The following is a 17,495-nucleotide window of genomic DNA, read 5'->3' as shown; positions in this document are numbered from 1 at the left end:
ATCACAGAAAAAGTTATAAGAAATAGTAAAATAATGCACTAAAATTTGATGGGAAAAATTACAGCACTCAAAGTTAAGGGTTAAGATTCGTGCAGTCACCTAAGTTTAACCCTTTTTTAGAATGATAATTACTAGGCATATGTTATATTATCTATTATATTATATTATATTATATTATATTATATTATATTATATTATATTATATTATATTATATTATATTATATTACATTACATTACATTACATAACATTATATTATATTATATTTAAGCTGAGCAATAACGTACCCCCTCCCGGCCGATAATAGACGAAAGTAAACTTTGCACAACATAATGTATGAGGGAAAGTCTGGTTACGGTGGCCCAAAACTACCTGTTCTCCGCATTTAAAGTCTGCGTCGCATTCAATTTTTTTTCTGTCACATAAGCTTATGTCTCGGCATTCAAAGTCTGCGTCGCATTCAATTTTTTTTCTCTCACATGTGTCTCCGCATTCATACGATATTGATTATACATCGTTATTACATATTGCATTAATAAACTGTCAGTACCAAATAATCACTGTATTCCTCGGTCGTTTCTGACCGATTACTAATTGTTTTGTAATTTTAAAGCCATTTACTGGAAGTTGTGCAGTGGGTGGATTGTCGGTGGTCGACCGTCATATGTCATTTAGCTAGCTTCCGAAATGTGAATGAATCCAAAAACTTAAAAGAGAAGGCACGATTTTTCCTTCTTTTCTGTACTCTTCCATAAATAAGCTCTTAAGGTAGTTGGAAAGGGTATTTTTGTTTCCAAAATTCTGGTAATTAAATTTTATTTCTCCAAAGTTTAAATAAAAATACGGACTTAAACATTTCAGGATTTGGTAATCACATATTCAACTTCATGTGGAAAAAGAAATAATCGTAAATATGTCACAATATTGAGAAATATGACACTATTTTACTTAAAGTAATATGCGCCTAATATAATATTTTTTGAAACCACTGAATGATGTATTTAGAACTTGGTCATATAAAGCTTTTCATCACTTTTCGTCGTTTCACTCACAACCAGGATGTCTTCGACGATGACGTCACTTTCACGGGGGGAGAGTTTCATCGCTTCGTTTACGACCCCACTATTCTCATTCAAACCCGACTCGACATCTCTGCTGAACTGATCTTTCAGAAAGTGATCCCCAACGCCCGCGTTCACTCCGTGACTCGTGACATTCACTACGCATCGCAATGCATCTCTGTCGAAACAATGAAATGAGTAGATAATATCATTTGAATATTTGTGAAATAATTGCGGTTCTATCGTTTTCGTCGATGTAGTATGTTCTCGTTGACAGGTATATGTGGACCAGATCACAGCTAAAATATATCGAACCTCTCTCTCTCTCTCTCTCTCTCTCTCTCTCGCAGAGAAACCATAAACGTAAGCCCTTTATCCTCCAATATTCTATGTTTTGTCATTTGGCAATGTCCTTAAATTATGCTATGTTCGTCGTTGTTTTCATCAACTTTAAAAGTTCTTTGTCTCCTAGTCGTTGTATCTTTACTGCAATTATTATCTTTAAGAGATCCCTGATGGTCCCTGTATTTGACAGAGGAAACTGAATGGTATGAATAATGTGAGTGAAATTTATACAGAACTAAAAAAGTACACGTACAGCAGCCATTCCATTGATATCAAAAGGCCCACTTCTTCGGACGGTATTCCAGCCGCATTGCATATCAAAACAACTCCCACGAGACTTGCGCTGGGTACCGCCGGCAAACAGAACGTTACAATCACTCCAAGCAGGCTGAAGATCAAATAAAAATGTTCTGACCTAGGTTATATTGTGTGTCTGTAGAAACTGTTAAAACTGCAAATATATCCAAGGTCATACCTGCATGAACACTTTCGCCTGACAATGAGAAAGAATGCTAGTTTCAAAATTGTATGAAAGCTTCTCGCAACCTTGTCGAAGGATGTGAGATACGGTCGAATCATCGCAGGTAGGTTATGATGCCGAATCGTTTGGAATTATTTCATCAATTTTATTCTCTCTAGCTTTTCTAGCTGTCATTCACGATAATTCCCAGACCCTTGAATCTCCAGGCCAGCGAATTCATGCTATTGGTGTCAATGCTGGTGTCCTGACTTGACCTACTTTTACATGTGAAGAGTAAACAAAGGGTGAAAGGTGAAATTGAAGTATGGCGATTCTTCAGTTGAGTTCGGCACACGCCAACTATATTCCAGCAATACGTATACAACCCAGAGCAGTATTAATGAGTGTGGTACACTGACAATTTCTGAACAAACGGGGTTCGAGAATGGAATGTTCTTTAAACCCGCCCTCTTGATCACTGCTAATACTTGAAAAATATAAATTTCAACAAAAGATTTGAAAATTATACCTTGCTATATTTGAGATAGCTATAAGATTTGTCGAGTATGGAAAATTATTGTTGCAATTCGCCTGCTATGTCGTCATCGAATGGCAAATTTTCAGAGATCTATACACTTTACATACTAGATTTAAAAAACTCTGTTTGGTCGAGTTAAGTTTCTCAGTGAGGAGATAGAATTTATACCTTAACATATTAATACTTTAACACAGATGGTGGATGGTGTACAAGCTAGTCCTACCAAAGTCCTTACCCCATGAAGACGATCTGTTCTGCGGGCAAAGGAACGCCGGCGCGGTCTGCCAACCAAACACAGCTACTGATGATAAACACGGACGACCCATCGCCTTTGAATAAGGACAGCGGCAGCACGAAGCTGCAAACTTCGCCGTGAAACTTCAGAGTAAATTCACAGCATTTAAATAACACTGGCAGAGTAGCAGCGCTGAAGAGGAAAGTTTTGATTAGAAACCTTATTTTTGTAAATAATATGCAAAAGACAAAATGGATCTCCTGGATTCGCAGGACGACTGTAATCCCATATACAACCGTACTTCGTTTGACGACCGAAGAATGTATGCGGGAAACCGAAAGGATCGAGGTCAATAACATCACATCGTACTTCGGGAGTGAACGAAGTGCGTGTTGGAATTCATAGGTGTCACGCCATGGTGACCCATTCGTCGCCATGCACAATTTATTGAAATAATGCAAACAGCAATGTCAAGACAGATTTGTCACTGAGGGATGCTTATGAGATGAGCTCTGAAGTGGTTTGACTGTTAAATGCACTCAAGCTGACGAGTTAAAACTGTCGCGACAAAATTCATCGTACTGACATTATTTCTGTTTTAGCAAAAACACAATTTGAAATTTGTGCATCGATTGCTAATTTTGTACTATCAGAACTTCGTTACAGCAATACTTGCCTACTCCTCGACACCACAGCCGTAAACATGGCTTTTCCCAGGCCCCTGTACACCGTAAACGGATTCCGTCTTGTGCTGATGAAGTATAATAAGGGTATCCATAGAAACTCGTGCATCACCAAGCCAACGACGACAGTGGCCGCAAACAGTCCAAGACTTGACCAAATACCATAGATATCATCGACTCGGAGGAGTGACGACGCTATAAGGCTTGCCGTGCCAACTGGTAGTGTCCTAGTGGAACAAGGCGAAATTGTTAGTGGTTTGTCCTTTGCCAGGCCTTACTTTGCTATAACTTAAAAAACTCCGCGTGATTTGTATCATAACTTTTGGAAAGACAGTCCCAATATGCCATTCATCAAAAGACTGTACCCGAAAGTAAACTCCCTTGACATGAATTCGGAGTGCTGACATACAGCGTAGAGGCTATACCAGCTGAGAATCCATCTCTGAAAATGCTGTGCAGCATCTTTTTCAATCTGTCATCATCTTGAAATCTGTCCACAGTCGATGCCTAGGACCAGCTGAATTACAGAAGAGACCATCAGATTATAGGAAGGGAAGATCGAAATCAAGATCGATGAAGACCTGCAATGTATTTTCGCTTTCGAAGATTTAGAATATTTCTTCCGGGAAAATATCCTTCCGTAATTTTGTAATTCTTTTTCAATTTCCAGCTGCAAGAATGTTCTTGAAAATGCAGCAATATGATTATTCATTCACCATTTTTGCTTTGCACATTTTTGTCCTTTTCGATCACACCGTCTAAACTAATGCTCGATCGAAGATATGATGAAGAAGAACTCCGTTATTTAGAGTCAAGGCAAAGCTTCTCACAAGCAAACTGTGCAGTTTATGATTATCTATGCAAGTGGGTTGATGTTTTCCTACCAGATGAAGACACCGAACAGTTTGAAGACGCTGATTCGTAGAGCGACCATGACGTCAAACAAAGGTTTGGTGGATTCTCTGTTAATGCTCATCGCAAGTCCGAGGGCGATGCAAAACACAACGATACCTTTGAGAGGAAAAACAATAATCCATAGTGGACAGTCTTGAAACTCAGATCAGAAAGCAATTATGTATGCATGCATGAATGCATGCATACATACATTCAATTACATACAATTACATGCATTGTATGGAAAGTGTAAAGTACACAGAGTCCTCAGCTATTCTCTTAAAGGGAAACAGTCGTCGGAACTGCGCCTGTGCAAGTTTCTTGTTTACAACAATGTATTTCGTGCATGATATCTAGATGCACCTTACACAATTTTTTTCATATTTTCCCGAAATTTTGGTCAAGAATTGTAATCAATGAAAAGTTATGTCTATTTGTCCAAATAATACAAAATAGAGAAAAATTCATAATTTTTGGTAAAATATTATACACTGAAATTTGGTGGGAAAATGACAACACTCAAAGGGGTAACCTGAATTATGATGTCTTCTTCCACTTTCCCAAAACAATCACTGCTGCATATTTGTTGAATATTGGCCACTTGGAGCAAAACATTAATTCAAAATTCTCTCTGATTCCTCCATAGAGACTTTGAGTATAACTGTTTTGTGAATACATACCTAACAAATTGGTATGGTCTCTCATGGCCACTGATTTGCCCGTGATCACCATTGACGTGAGATTAGTACCATTCTCTCCCTCTACGGCCACTTCCTCGGTGGTATACTCCGTGTAGGCCTAAGGACACGAGCAACTCTACTGGTAACATGCATATCACCTTTACCGCAATAATTCTAATTTACAAAACATGTGAGCCTATCATCCACAGGATCCCAGACAACTCAACAAGAAATACCCAGTCGTGTCACAACAGGACAAACATGATAGAAGCAGGCATACAATTTTGTCGTACATACGAAGAGTTACTAACTCAAAGTGAAAGTTTGCGGCATTCACATAGGGGTTCCACAGCTTGGAAAAACTGAGGGGTAGACGATTTACATGTCAATGATTTGCCCATCCTTTTGTTGTTAAAATGTCCTTTTAACCCCATAAAACCCTTTGTGGAGAACCATGTGTGTCATTGCTGTATGAAGGGCATTCGTTTTCTCATATCAAAATGTATGCAAACTTTGCTTGTGGTAAAAATATGTGTCTGCCAATGTGTGAACGACGAGAGAGAGAGAGAGAGAGAGAGAGAGAGAGAGAGAGAGAGAGAGAGAGAGAGAGAGAGAGAGGGGGGGAAGGGGCTAGCATCAGCTTTGGTAAACAATAGACTTGAAAGATGGAATAAAACAGACGGGATAAAGTATAGCGGTTACGGATTTCGTTATACACTTACCACTTTGGTGCATGCTCCGATAATATTGTCAGGTATGATACGTCTGAAAATAATGAAACTCTTAGTCATTTTTGTTGTATTTGGTCGCACTTTTTACTGGCAAAAGTGCTATATTTATTCACACAGCTTTCTGCTGAAATCTTCCTCCGATTATTTGTTCACCAATATTGCCATGACAACACTTTTCGCTAATTAAATTATCTGACGTTATGTCGTTTCAATATGATTCTTAAAATTTCGTTAAGTGATTGAAAAAAAACTTGCTGTGTTTTATAACTTCAAAATATTATAATTCTTTACCGGACACACGGAGAATAAACGCAAGACAAATTTCAAAACAATGTACACTGCTCTCAGCGTAATGACTATGAAATAATGGTGGAGGCCTATGTAGATTTTCAAACGATGGTAAACTTCATGCGCCACCCGAATAGGCGAGCGGCAAACCAACAAAAAGGGCCTTATTTTAGGAGTTTAATGTACCCACCTTACATACGGCCACATCATACATCATTTGAAAGCTTATTATCTCTACTTCAAGAAAAATGACGATGTGGAGCTGCAAAGTAGGGCCGTAACCCCCTAATTTGCATAATTATCATCGGTACCCAATTTGCATAAATCCGATATAAAATTAGAAAATTTATTGTTAACTATTCTAAACATACTTCAAAACTATCGATTGATATATCAAATGAAAGGTATTTGCATGCAAAACACAAAAATCATATCGAAAAAGATATTAAAAATTATTTTGCAAAAATATTTTCATACTTATATTGAAAAACATATTTTCCCTTTTAATAAACCGGTATTTTAAAAATTTTAACACATACAGCCACATCATACAGCCACATCATACATCATTTGAAAGCTTGTTATCTCTACTTCAAGAAAATTGACAATGTGGAACTGCTAAGTAGGGCTATGGCGCCTAATTAGCATAATTCACACAGGTGCCAAATTTGCATAAATGCGCTATAAAATGAGAAAATGCATATTAACCACTCTGAACACACTTTTATACTATCAAATGATATATCAAATGAAAGGTATTTGCATCCAGAATACAAAATTGATATTCAAAGAGACATTTAAAGTGATATGAATGAAAAATTTTCATATTTTTATTAAAACAAAATGTTTACCTTTAGAATAATGGTATTTTAAAACTTTGAACAGAAAAATCAATGCAACCAAAAGCATTATGATATAAAAAATTGCTCACCATATGGAGAACCAATAGCTGAAATGAATTTTTTTTAAACGGATATTTCTTTTGATGAATACATGTTTTACAACATATGATTAGCTCTTCTTGTTTGCAATATTATCATATATCCAAGTCTGGTTTGTATAGGTCAGAGGCTATTTCTCCAAATATGCGTAATTTTAGTAGTAAAGTATACCTATTCAGAGCAAAGGAAAACCTATTAATGACACTTTAGAATACTAACACTGTCTTGTAATATTGTAACCATGGCAACATAAGCAAAACAATATAAACCTTTTGATATTGACTTTTAACATGTAAATTATTTGAACACCAACATTTGTTCTCAAAAATGTGTTGGGAAACATCACCAATTACTAATACTTTCAGACAAAAAGAAAGATCCACATTAACCACACTATTATAGTAGTGAAAAAACTGTGTAGCCGAAATAATGTGTCAGAGTAAGCTGCAGTCGAAGAATGGTGTGACTCATGATACTTATAACTCATGGCAATACAGCGTCATTCATTTCGAGTAATTCTAGCAATTCCTGTAATTCATCATCCTCTTCTTTAGTAGCATCGCCTCTAGTAAAAGGGTTGCCACAGTTATCTCCGCCTTGGCAGGAACACAAGTCTGTGCAGGCAAGATTAATTTGACAGCAGACACAATTGTTGACACAGTTATTTCTACTGGAACATTTGCATATCAGGTCTTGCATTAGTTCAGATGCCATTGGACCCTTGAAATAAATTGGCCGTATTTGATCACCTTCTTTATGCCATCCATGCTGCAGTGGCGAGCCAATATCTGGCATACCAATATGAGAAGACATCCATATCTTTGTCTGCCATGATGCTCTCTTCACATGCTCATCGAAACTGGCTTCACATGGTGGTAGCTTAGCCAATGACCTATCCTTACTGCTCACTAGCTTTAGACGCAGTTGGTTAAGATCCCCATGGCTATCTTTCATTTTTTCTTTCTGGTCGTACATTATAGCTACCAATGATCTTGCAGCTGAAGTGGCGACCGATTATCACTGCAGTCCCCAAGTTTAACGAGATTTAAAAAGCGCTTAGCTCCCTTAGATTTCACTAGACTGAATACAGACTTCTTTCCAACACCAAAGAAAGACGAGACAGAGTCACATCCAGTTAGTGCATGTACTGCAGGTAATATATTACAAAAATCTGTCGTAATAGAGCTGCAAATCGCATGGACAGGAATAAAACGGCGCTTGTTAGTTGTACTGGTTATGATTCCTGTTTCAATCCACAAATGTTCTACGTTTTCCAATTTTGGGAAATAGTGGAGAGCTAGGACCAAGACGTCTGTATCAGCTGACTTGATTAAGATGGTACCACTAACATCGAGTGATCTAAAATCATCATTGGCAGCTGTAGCATGCAATAGCATTCTGGTGTCCGCTTCTTCCTGGCTACTGAATAGATTATGATTTTCCTCAATGCCATCACCAGTTATAGACATTGTTATTTCACCATTTGAGAAGCCGCCAGCAAGAATAAGTTTGCAATGCGCAGGAACATGTTGCCTTGTATGCTTAACCATATATTCACAGAGAAATGTTATAAGAGCCTGTTTGTTAGCTATAACATTAAGGAACTTTTTCCATGGAGGTACAGGACGTCCACCAATCACTTGGTACTGCTTGTTCCCTACCCCATGTCCTGTTCTCCGTTGTCTCTCAGCAGTTTTGACAGACATACTGCTATCATACCTGTCAAACACCTCAACTACCGTCATGGCTTTCTCAAAGCCTCTCAGCACCTGCCTTAGGTATGCAGCAGCCAAATCATCAAATGTATGGAATTTGTCGCCTGCCATCATTTGAATTACAGCCATGGCATCTCGTATGTATATGGTTTGGCTTTTGTTACTCTCAGGTAGATTGCTGACCACTTCAACTTGAGCTTCAAGTTGGTGTGCTAATTCCGCTTTATTTGTTTTCCTCATTGTGCCATCAACATGGAAAAGTGATGCTGGCACTGGCCCTATTGGATGACTGAGAATTGTGGCCATCGACACATTATCTCTGTAGCTTGCTAATGATAGGGCTCTGCGGAACACCATTTCCGGACTTACTGCAACTGATATTGTCCCAGCCTTGCTGGACTTGAGTTTTGTCTTCTTAGCCATGTCACAAAAGGTTTTAACACCAGATTTCTTGATTGGACTAAAAAAACTGCGGGTTCCACCAGATTGTAGGGTAGCCTTTACAAAGTTATCTATCTGTTCTTCACCAATACTGGTTATTTTCAGAAGAGATTCTTTATTTAAGGTTCTGCATGTAATCCTGTAGATATGTTGATAAGCACTTGTGGGTGTGTTTCAGGATCAAATGGATTCGTCATGTTGTTGATGACATGACTGGTGAGGGTTCTCACATGCTCTTCATCCCTTTGCAACACAGATGCAAACTCCTGTTTGTGTAATTTGTCTTCCGAAATACTTGAAAGCCCACTTCTTTCAGCCAAGGCTTTGGCATATTTGCTCATCACATGTCTGGTTAGTGTCCATCTGATTAGTGCTGGCTTCTTTCTTGTTAGCCCAACAATGCCACTGCTACCTTTGGTGTCTTTGATTACAGTCTTTTCTACTCCCATATCACTCCAAATCCCATTAAAGGATCCAGGGGATTGACGTACAGCAAACTGACCTGATTCAAAGGCACTTTGAACATCATGTGGGAGGTTTAGCATATCACTGATGTAGACGGGTGTCCATCTGGAATAGTTTACTTTATTTCCTGCAAAGAAGTATGGGAGCATGGATCGCTGTGTATGTAGGTGAAGTTTCCAATCTCCTTCTCGCTCTGCACGGACATTTAACAGGAGTATTTGCACGGCCTGCAGAAAGTGATCCCAAAATTTGAATATAGGAGATTCAGAATGTCCCCATGCGTTGAAATCTTGTAATAATGGTAGTATATTGTCTGTTATTGCACGATCCACATTCTTGAGGGTTTGTTGTAAGGCTTCACCTTGTTCATATTGCATTGCTTTCTGTGCATCAGCCAGCAACTGCCAAACAGTGGTAGGAATGATGTGATCACTTCCATTGCGATCACACCATTTAACAAATGAGGATAACTTCACTGCTGTCAGTGCTTCAAAGACTAGGGTTAAACCACGAACAGCACGGCTGAACTGCTTTCCAGCAAGCATTTGTTCTGCTGTAGCTGCTGCATAATCATCAGAATCAACAAGTAGATCTAGCAATCCTGCTTCTCCCCAGAATTTGCCAATACACGAAATGAAGCAACAAAGGCTGTGAAAGCCTCCCAGACGAAGCACGGTGTCATCAAGTTCACCTGGATGAGACCATTTAACTTGTTGTGCTATTGCATACAGCTGTTGATCCATGGTTTGTACAGAATTGCGTTGGCCTAAAGCAGTGGACATTTTCTTACATTTCACCATGGTGGTATAGACTGTAGTCATATTAGAAGGTTTAGCATCAATGATCGGTGCATATGAAACTGCTGTATAGGTGTTCTTCTTATTGGCCAGTTTGTGATTGAACCCAGTCCAAATGGAACCACCTGAATGTGCACGATATCAATATCAATTTGTATTGGTAGTATATCACGAGGAAGTAGTCGCAAAAGGCAACATGAAATATCTCGCACAGCTTACAAATCTAAAAAGCACGAGTTATTGTCTGGAGTACATCATTTTGGCGTGTTGGTTCTGGGCGTTTCTGTGGTTTTTCAAATGGTATGCATTGCATGAGTGACTCAGATAATCCTTGAAAAGTAAGCGACTTTTCTGCTCCACGCTTTACTGACATGCGTTGTGTTGATGTCTGTAAACCAATGGGCTGTTCCTGGAACACCACTCTAGCCATTGAATGGAAGGTATTCTTCCCATCAATTGTTTCTGCGTTAATGTCTACATTATCATCTCCTTCTTGAATTAGTCTCCCGTTCTCAGCACGTGGTACGATACCATTTGGAATGAATACATCTCCCCCTTGTAGTCTGCCTATTTCAGCTTTAGCAGTGGCAGTTAGAAAACGTCTAAGTTCATCATACCCAATGCAAAAACCATGTTGATGCAGAGTATCAATTAAGTGACGCGATCCAAACTCATGGTGCAACTGGGCAGCAAGACCCATGTGGAGCAGGGTGATCATTTAGGAACTGTTGAATATTATACTCTCAGCAATTGCAAGACATCGTCTGTGTATGTCTACTTCGGGAGGGTACTCGTTGTTACCAGTATTATAAGCTTTGGTATCAATTAACCAAAGGACTAGCTGTTGTAGTAACCTAGGTACAAGTGAATCGGAAATTTCTAAACTGATTTCTTCTGGATTTGGATAATCATCAGAGAGTTTCATTTTAGCTATTTCGCCACGAAGAATCGTAGCAGCATTGTACAACACCATTTCTGCAGTTTGAGCCTCATCACCGTCTTTCAAAATATCCACCATCTGTGCTGATGAATGTATTTCTTGTTTAAGTTCATTTGCAGCGTGCATAGCATCTGCCAATGTAATTGTACTGCAGATAACAAAAGTAGATTTACCTTGTCCATGTTGTGCATGAAATGAAATAGCAGAACCATAGTATTTCTCCAGCCGTGCTTTTAATTTATTGCTGGTGTAGCTTTCGAAATCTACACCTGGAGGAAGTAGTGTTTTGTATTGCAGTAGCAATGTTGAAAGTAAGAGTGCTCGCTTATTGTACATAAGATCGTCATTTATCTTCTCAATCAAACGATGAAATGCATTATCATGACAGGACTCTGTTGTTGCAGCCGAGGTGGAGGATTGCCTCATTGCCCGAAGATTTGATTTACTTAAGTATGTCGAAAGACAGTCTCTGTGATAAACTGCATCCTTGGCTATGAGGTCTTCATCTGATATTCTCCTCAGCATACTTTCATCTTTTCTTAATTCTGCCGAATCCCTTAGATTAGCGACTCTTGTAAATGTTTCTATTTTACAGAGTTTTTTGTCCTGCTTGTGGTTTTTTTTCAAACAAATGATGCAGCATGACCAATCTGTGGCTGGCGCACTTGCCCTTGTAGTTACGGTAGTACTGGAATGTGGCATGGCCTGTTCCGCATTGTCTTTCGAAAAGCACCGTACATCTCTAATATGGGCCAAATTCGATTTACTTGTATATCTCTGAAAGCAGCTTCTGTGATACATTATTTGTGGCACATCTTCTAAACTGTCAAACTCATCTGTCAACCTTCGATGCAGATCATCAGCCCTCGCCAATGATGCAGACAACACAGAACTTTGTCCAGAATCTGTTGCTTTTGACAGTTTCTCATTTTTAATATTTTTTTGACAAATGAGGCATTTGCCAAAGTTCAGAGAAAGTCGTTTTCTCTTTGAAAGCTTCAGTGGGCTGACTTTTTCTGCCATAGTTACGTCTTTTTTAAAACAAAGAGAAGTAAGTTATTCAAAGTATTCACCATGAAATACTAACCCAAGCAATGTGTTTATCTTAATCGAAATGAATTTGGATATATACATGTACATTCTAGACAGCAATTAATGCGATGAGATGAAATATAGTGCCTTCCGTCTACATAAGCAAAATATGTGAACTGAAATGGTCGATGTTAAACAAATGTGGTAACAAGTTACTATCAATCAAAACAAGATTTCTAGAGAAATTCAAACTAAAAAGACATTAATAATGCACAAGGGTTATCCAACACACAGCTATTATGTTCCTTTTTGTTCAATTAAATTGGAATTTGACGCGGAAAGGTCCAAGTATGCGTATCCTAAAAAACAAATATCAATTGCAAAACAAAGTTCAGATATTTCTTCTCCATTAAGCGGGCAATATTTGCAGTTTGTACACAACTTTTATGAATATTGAAAATAAGTCAAGATATTCTCGATTTAAATATTTAATAACAACATTTTCAATACACGTTTTGAGTTCATAGTTCTATTTTACATGCAAATACCTCTCATACAAGTATCATACAACAGTTTAAGAATATGTTAAGGTTAGTTAAGCATTGATTTTGTAATTTTAGATTGGATTTATGCAAATTGGGTATTAGTGTGAATTATGCAAAGTACGGGGTTACGGCCCAATTTTGCAGCTCCTCATTGTCAATTTTCTTGAAGTAAAGATAACATGCTTTCAAATGACGTATGATGTGACTGTATGATGTGGCTGTACGTGTTAATTTTTTTTAAAACTGCTATTCAATAGGAAAAATATATTTTTTTTCAATATAAATATGAAAATATTTCAATAAAATCACTTTGAATATGTCTTTGGACATCATATTTGTGTTTTACATGCAAATGCCTTTCAGTTGATATATCACTCAATAGTTTAAAAGATAAAAAATATATTTAGAGTAGTTTAATGAAATTTATATCAGATTTATGCAAATCGGGTACAGTGTGAATTATGCACATTAGGGGGCTACGGCCCAATTTGGTGGGTCCACATCATCGATTTTCTTAAAGTAGAGGTAACAAGCTTTCAAATGGCATATGATGTGACTGTATGATGTGGCTGCATTTGTTAAAATTTTAAAATACCGCTATTCAAAAGTGGAAATATTGTTTTTCAATATAAATATGTAACTATTTCAGTAAAATCACTTTTAACATCTGTATGTATATCAATTTCGTGTTCTCCATGCAAATACCTTTCATTTGATATATCACTCGATATTTTTGAAGTATGTTTACAGTAGTTAACAAAGAAATTTCTAATTTTATATCGGATTTATGCAAATTGGGTACCAGTGATAATTATGCAAATTAGGGGGTTACGGCCCTACTTGGCAGCTCCACATCGTCATTTTTCTTGAAGTAGAGATAATAAGCTTTCAAATGATGTATGATGTGGCCGTATGTAAGGTGGGTACATTAAGTGTGAAAAATGGGTGTGTCTGCCGCTCGCCTAGAATGTTACCTCCAAATTTGCTGAACAGATACAAAATCCAACACAGAATATTATTAACCTGAGTATATCAGCAATAGTATCCTGAATCTGATAAGTCGTCCAATCATCGTCGCTGTCGCTGCCATCTCCAGTCTTGCCCGGTCTTATACTGACCGATAGGACGAGCCCTGTCGTCACAGCAACAAACATGGCGGCGAACATATAGGCAAAGGTTACTGCCCCCAGCCTGCCGCTGGCACGCAGTAGCATTGAGCCAGTAGCTGCATTAGGAAAAGAGATTTTTTGACACTTTTTGAAAAGTAAATTTCTCTAATATCTTTTGAAAATAGAGAAAAAAGCACAAAAACTATTCAGTCAACGTTTAAAAGACTGGATGAAGAAGGCATTCAACACATCTTTAAGCAGCTGCCTTTTTCTATCAAGTTTTGATAATCAACTCAAAATGCTTGTCCGTTGTGAAAGACAGTTTGTCTTGGTATCAACGCTTCGTGTACGGATCAATTATGCCGCAAATCTTATATGTGATTTCGTATCAAGGACCCGTCAGACGGCGCCCGATGACCTAAAGATAACGGTCCAATTTTATGGAGAAATCTAAAAATAAATCTCTCAAGAAACAAACATTCAAATGCCAAACACAAAACATTGCATTTTATCAACCTACCATCCAGTAGGTCCAAATTGTTAGTGCATCTTTTGTGGACATTCGGTAATTTCATCGCAAAATTAAATGTTTGATTGGATCTACAATTGTAAATTTGCCGGTTAACGATGTGAAAGTTTTTACATGTTGCAATATTCAGGCTGAGACGTGTCTATTTCAGTTTGTTGTGCACGAAAACTCAAAAGTTTAAGGTGACCAGTTTACACAATGAATACCTCCCTATTTGAAAGTCCTGTGCGGTCTGTACAGCCGAAGTGTATAAATGTATCAGAATGAATTTGAGTCTTAAAATGTTTGAACGCTTACTTTGTGAATTTATGTTATAGGAAAGGAGGCTGAACATACTTAATTGAACTTGTCAAAACTTCAGCTTTTGCCCCTCTATTTGCCGTTTTACAATTTTCATTCCTAAATTTGATATTTACTTTGAAAAGTCGACAAACCTGTGATAATGCTCGGGACGATTAGAGGGATGATAAGTAGCTGGAGGCCTCGCAGAAACAGCTCGCCTGGCATTCCGATCCATAACACGGCGTCTATCGAGGGACTGAGTGGCTGTGACGAATGGTTTGAAAAAAAGTAAAGATCTTATGGCAAGGCTTATGGGAGCATCATTGAACTGTTCAGACATCTACCAATATCTGAAGACTGTGGAATAGGTGCATATGGCTTACGCGTACTGAATACTTTCGTCGTAGTCCGTCTGAATAAATGCATGCTTTAATTTAGAAAAAGACATTAGGAAGTAGCAGTGACGGCATATCACTGGTCTGAGTGGTTATACTTTAATGGTAGGAAAAACATTTGGGCACTAACTATTTTCAAATTATCCTATAGGACAAAGACACACACACATTGTTGCAATTATATATCTTAAACGACAAACGTCGTATAGGATAATTAATATAGGTATGTGTAACGTTCATATCACAAAGTGTTGTTTGATGACTTACTTCGACGGTGAAAGCAATAGTAAAACCAACCACAACGCCTATCATTGTAAGGATTAATAATAGATTGTTGGTAAGCCATTCCTTCCAGCACGGCTTGGAACATTCGAGGTTCACCATGGCCACAAATCCTCCACAAATAATGTCCTTCGTAGACTGACGGGATGGCAACTCCTTTATTCGATTTTGCCGTTCGTCTCCTGCGGACGGCAGTTTGACAAGTAGTATGCTTACCGCCGTTGCAGGCAAACTTCTGGTGTTGGTGGCGGTCACGTGTCTTTGAAACAGAATCCTTGCAGGTCAGCTGACTGCCGCAACGATTCGTTTGATCATGCTACACAAACGAACAAGTCACCGTATACCGATAGATTGATAATTGAAACAAATTTTCCACCACTCAGTTCTGCTAATTGCTGTCACTGGCATTTAAAATTGCTTTGCCCATCAAACCTTATATCGAAATCAATTAGATCTGTGTCCTCTTTATCTGAGCATTCGACAGACCTCAGTCCCTCCACACACGGGGGGGGGGGGACTGTGGACAGACCATCTCAGGTCGGAACCCAGCTGTTGCCTTTACTTGTAACATGCTGACGATATAATGTAATTCAAGTTTTTTAGTTGCGTGTAAGATTTACCTCAAGAACAATAAACTCCTCTCAAAGAAGCTTTCACGGATACAACACCACCTGTTGAGCAGCGCGTCGGACGACTTCTAGATGTCAGTTGAACCAGATACCAAGCAATTGTCCACTTACTGGGATTTTATAATATTGTTGAAAAATTAACACGGGCGAAAACATTTAGATTATCGGTCCAAAATTTCGGTCAAGCTACCATCAATTATTCGGTGATTGGGATTTTTAGACGCCGTGTACTTTTTGATAAACATCATCTCTCACCGAGTCACTATTGTGACAGGTTCGACATAAAAATACGACACCGCTGTCTTGGTTGTCTGAATACAGGTATCTGTCACCATGACAACATCATTTGCTACCTTACCAACCTGTCATTCGGACAATTGCGAACCGTTGAGAGTTGCCATGGGAGATTCGGTTAACAAACAATGGACCGAAAACGCGTTGCGCAAATTACTCATGAGAGATCCAGGGGCTTTGCATATGCAAAATGGATAAGTAATTAGGTATGTAGATAGGTAGGTAGGTAGGTACATACATACATGCATGCATACATACATGCATGCATGCATGCATGCATGCATGCATACATACATACATACATACATACATACACACACACACACACACACTTACACACATGCACGCGAGCGGGCATACCAATAGTGTTGAGAGATATATCTCAATTTTGCATGTGGAATTGGTCAAAAGTGCAAATTCGTGGACGTAGACAGCGTTCCCATGTAAGCTTAAAATCGGTAACATAGGGAGTCGTTAGTTCTTTCGTTAGAGTAAGTTTATATTGCCAGTGTACACAACAGAGTAGATAGAGGTAGCACAAACTCATTTGTATCCAGCTGCAATAATTGTAGCCCTGGCGGGCTGGGCCTTTCGGCTTGGGCTTCTGTCGTGCAGCTCGCGCTATGCCCCAACCTGGTTGGGCACAGCCCACCAGGGCTACAATTATTGCCACTCGGTGACGCATTTGGCGCCCATAATCTCGCTATGTTGTACATAATTAATCTTTGTATCATATCACACAGGTAAAATACCGCTGAACTAAATTTTAAAATATCATGGACGATAAGTCCAACCAGCAGTCATTTAGAAAAAAGGACACCAAAGCGAGAGAAAAGTGTCTATATCTTTTATTCAAATGTAAAATATTTGACCTGAGGTCAAGAAGGTTAAATTAGTAGACCTGATTCTACCGTTTCCCGGTTATCCCAGAATGCATTGCTGTGACTACATCAAACACTGTATATACATTCAAAACAACGAAACCATACCGAGTTTGTGTTGCACAACAGATTGTTATACAAGAATGACACAAATTTGCGATGTCAAATAATGCCCTGTGTATATTTTATCCATCGGCGACAAAAATATAGGCCACGGTGCAATCTGCCATAGAGTTCTACAAGAAACCACAGATCCTCCAAAATTTGGAGGGTATATGGAGAAACATACCCTGCGCGTACCCTA

At 38.5% G+C, this 17,495-nt stretch overlaps 1 protein-coding gene across 1 annotated transcript; it reads right to left on the bottom strand.

Annotated features, from left to right (window-relative positions):
• Positions 1–475: 475 nt before the first annotated feature.
• On the bottom strand, positions 476–15,652 carry LOC139117091 (excitatory amino acid transporter 3-like). Its single transcript, XM_070679928.1, has 10 exons — positions 15,373–15,652; positions 14,863–14,974; positions 13,814–14,015; positions 5,618–5,660; positions 4,896–5,013; positions 4,206–4,332; positions 3,315–3,548; positions 2,639–2,830; positions 1,659–1,793; positions 476–1,238 (listed from the first exon to the last, which is right to left on the bottom strand). The coding sequence occupies exons 1-10, from the start codon at positions 15,487–15,489 to the stop codon at positions 1,001–1,003; spliced, it is 1,518 nt and encodes a 505-aa protein (XP_070536029.1). The 5' UTR covers positions 15,490–15,652; the 3' UTR covers positions 476–1,000.
• Positions 15,653–17,495: the final 1,843 nt, after the last annotated feature.

This window comes from Ptychodera flava, chromosome 18 (genome assembly GCF_041260155.1).
Source record: "Ptychodera flava strain L36383 chromosome 18, AS_Pfla_20210202, whole genome shotgun sequence".
NCBI classification, from domain to species: Eukaryota; Metazoa; Hemichordata; class Enteropneusta; family Ptychoderidae; genus Ptychodera; species Ptychodera flava.
The sequence above is the reverse complement of the archived record's forward strand: the minus strand, read 5'-3'. Positions and strand labels throughout refer to the sequence as shown.

Bases quoted from the DNA above. Each gene is read 5' to 3' on its own strand.
- LOC139117091 (XM_070679928.1), bottom strand. From the start codon at position 15,489: ATGGTGAACCTCGAATGTTCCAAGCCGTGCTGGAAGGAATGGCTTACC. The intron at 4,333-4,895 runs GTATGTATTCAC...TTCCTCTCAAAG, and splicing joins AGACCATACCAATTTGTTAG to GTATCGTTGTGTTTTGCATC. The intron at 1,239-1,658 runs GTACGTGTACTT...TTGTTTCGACAG, and splicing joins ATATCAATGGAATGGCTGCT to AGATGCATTGCGATGCGTAG.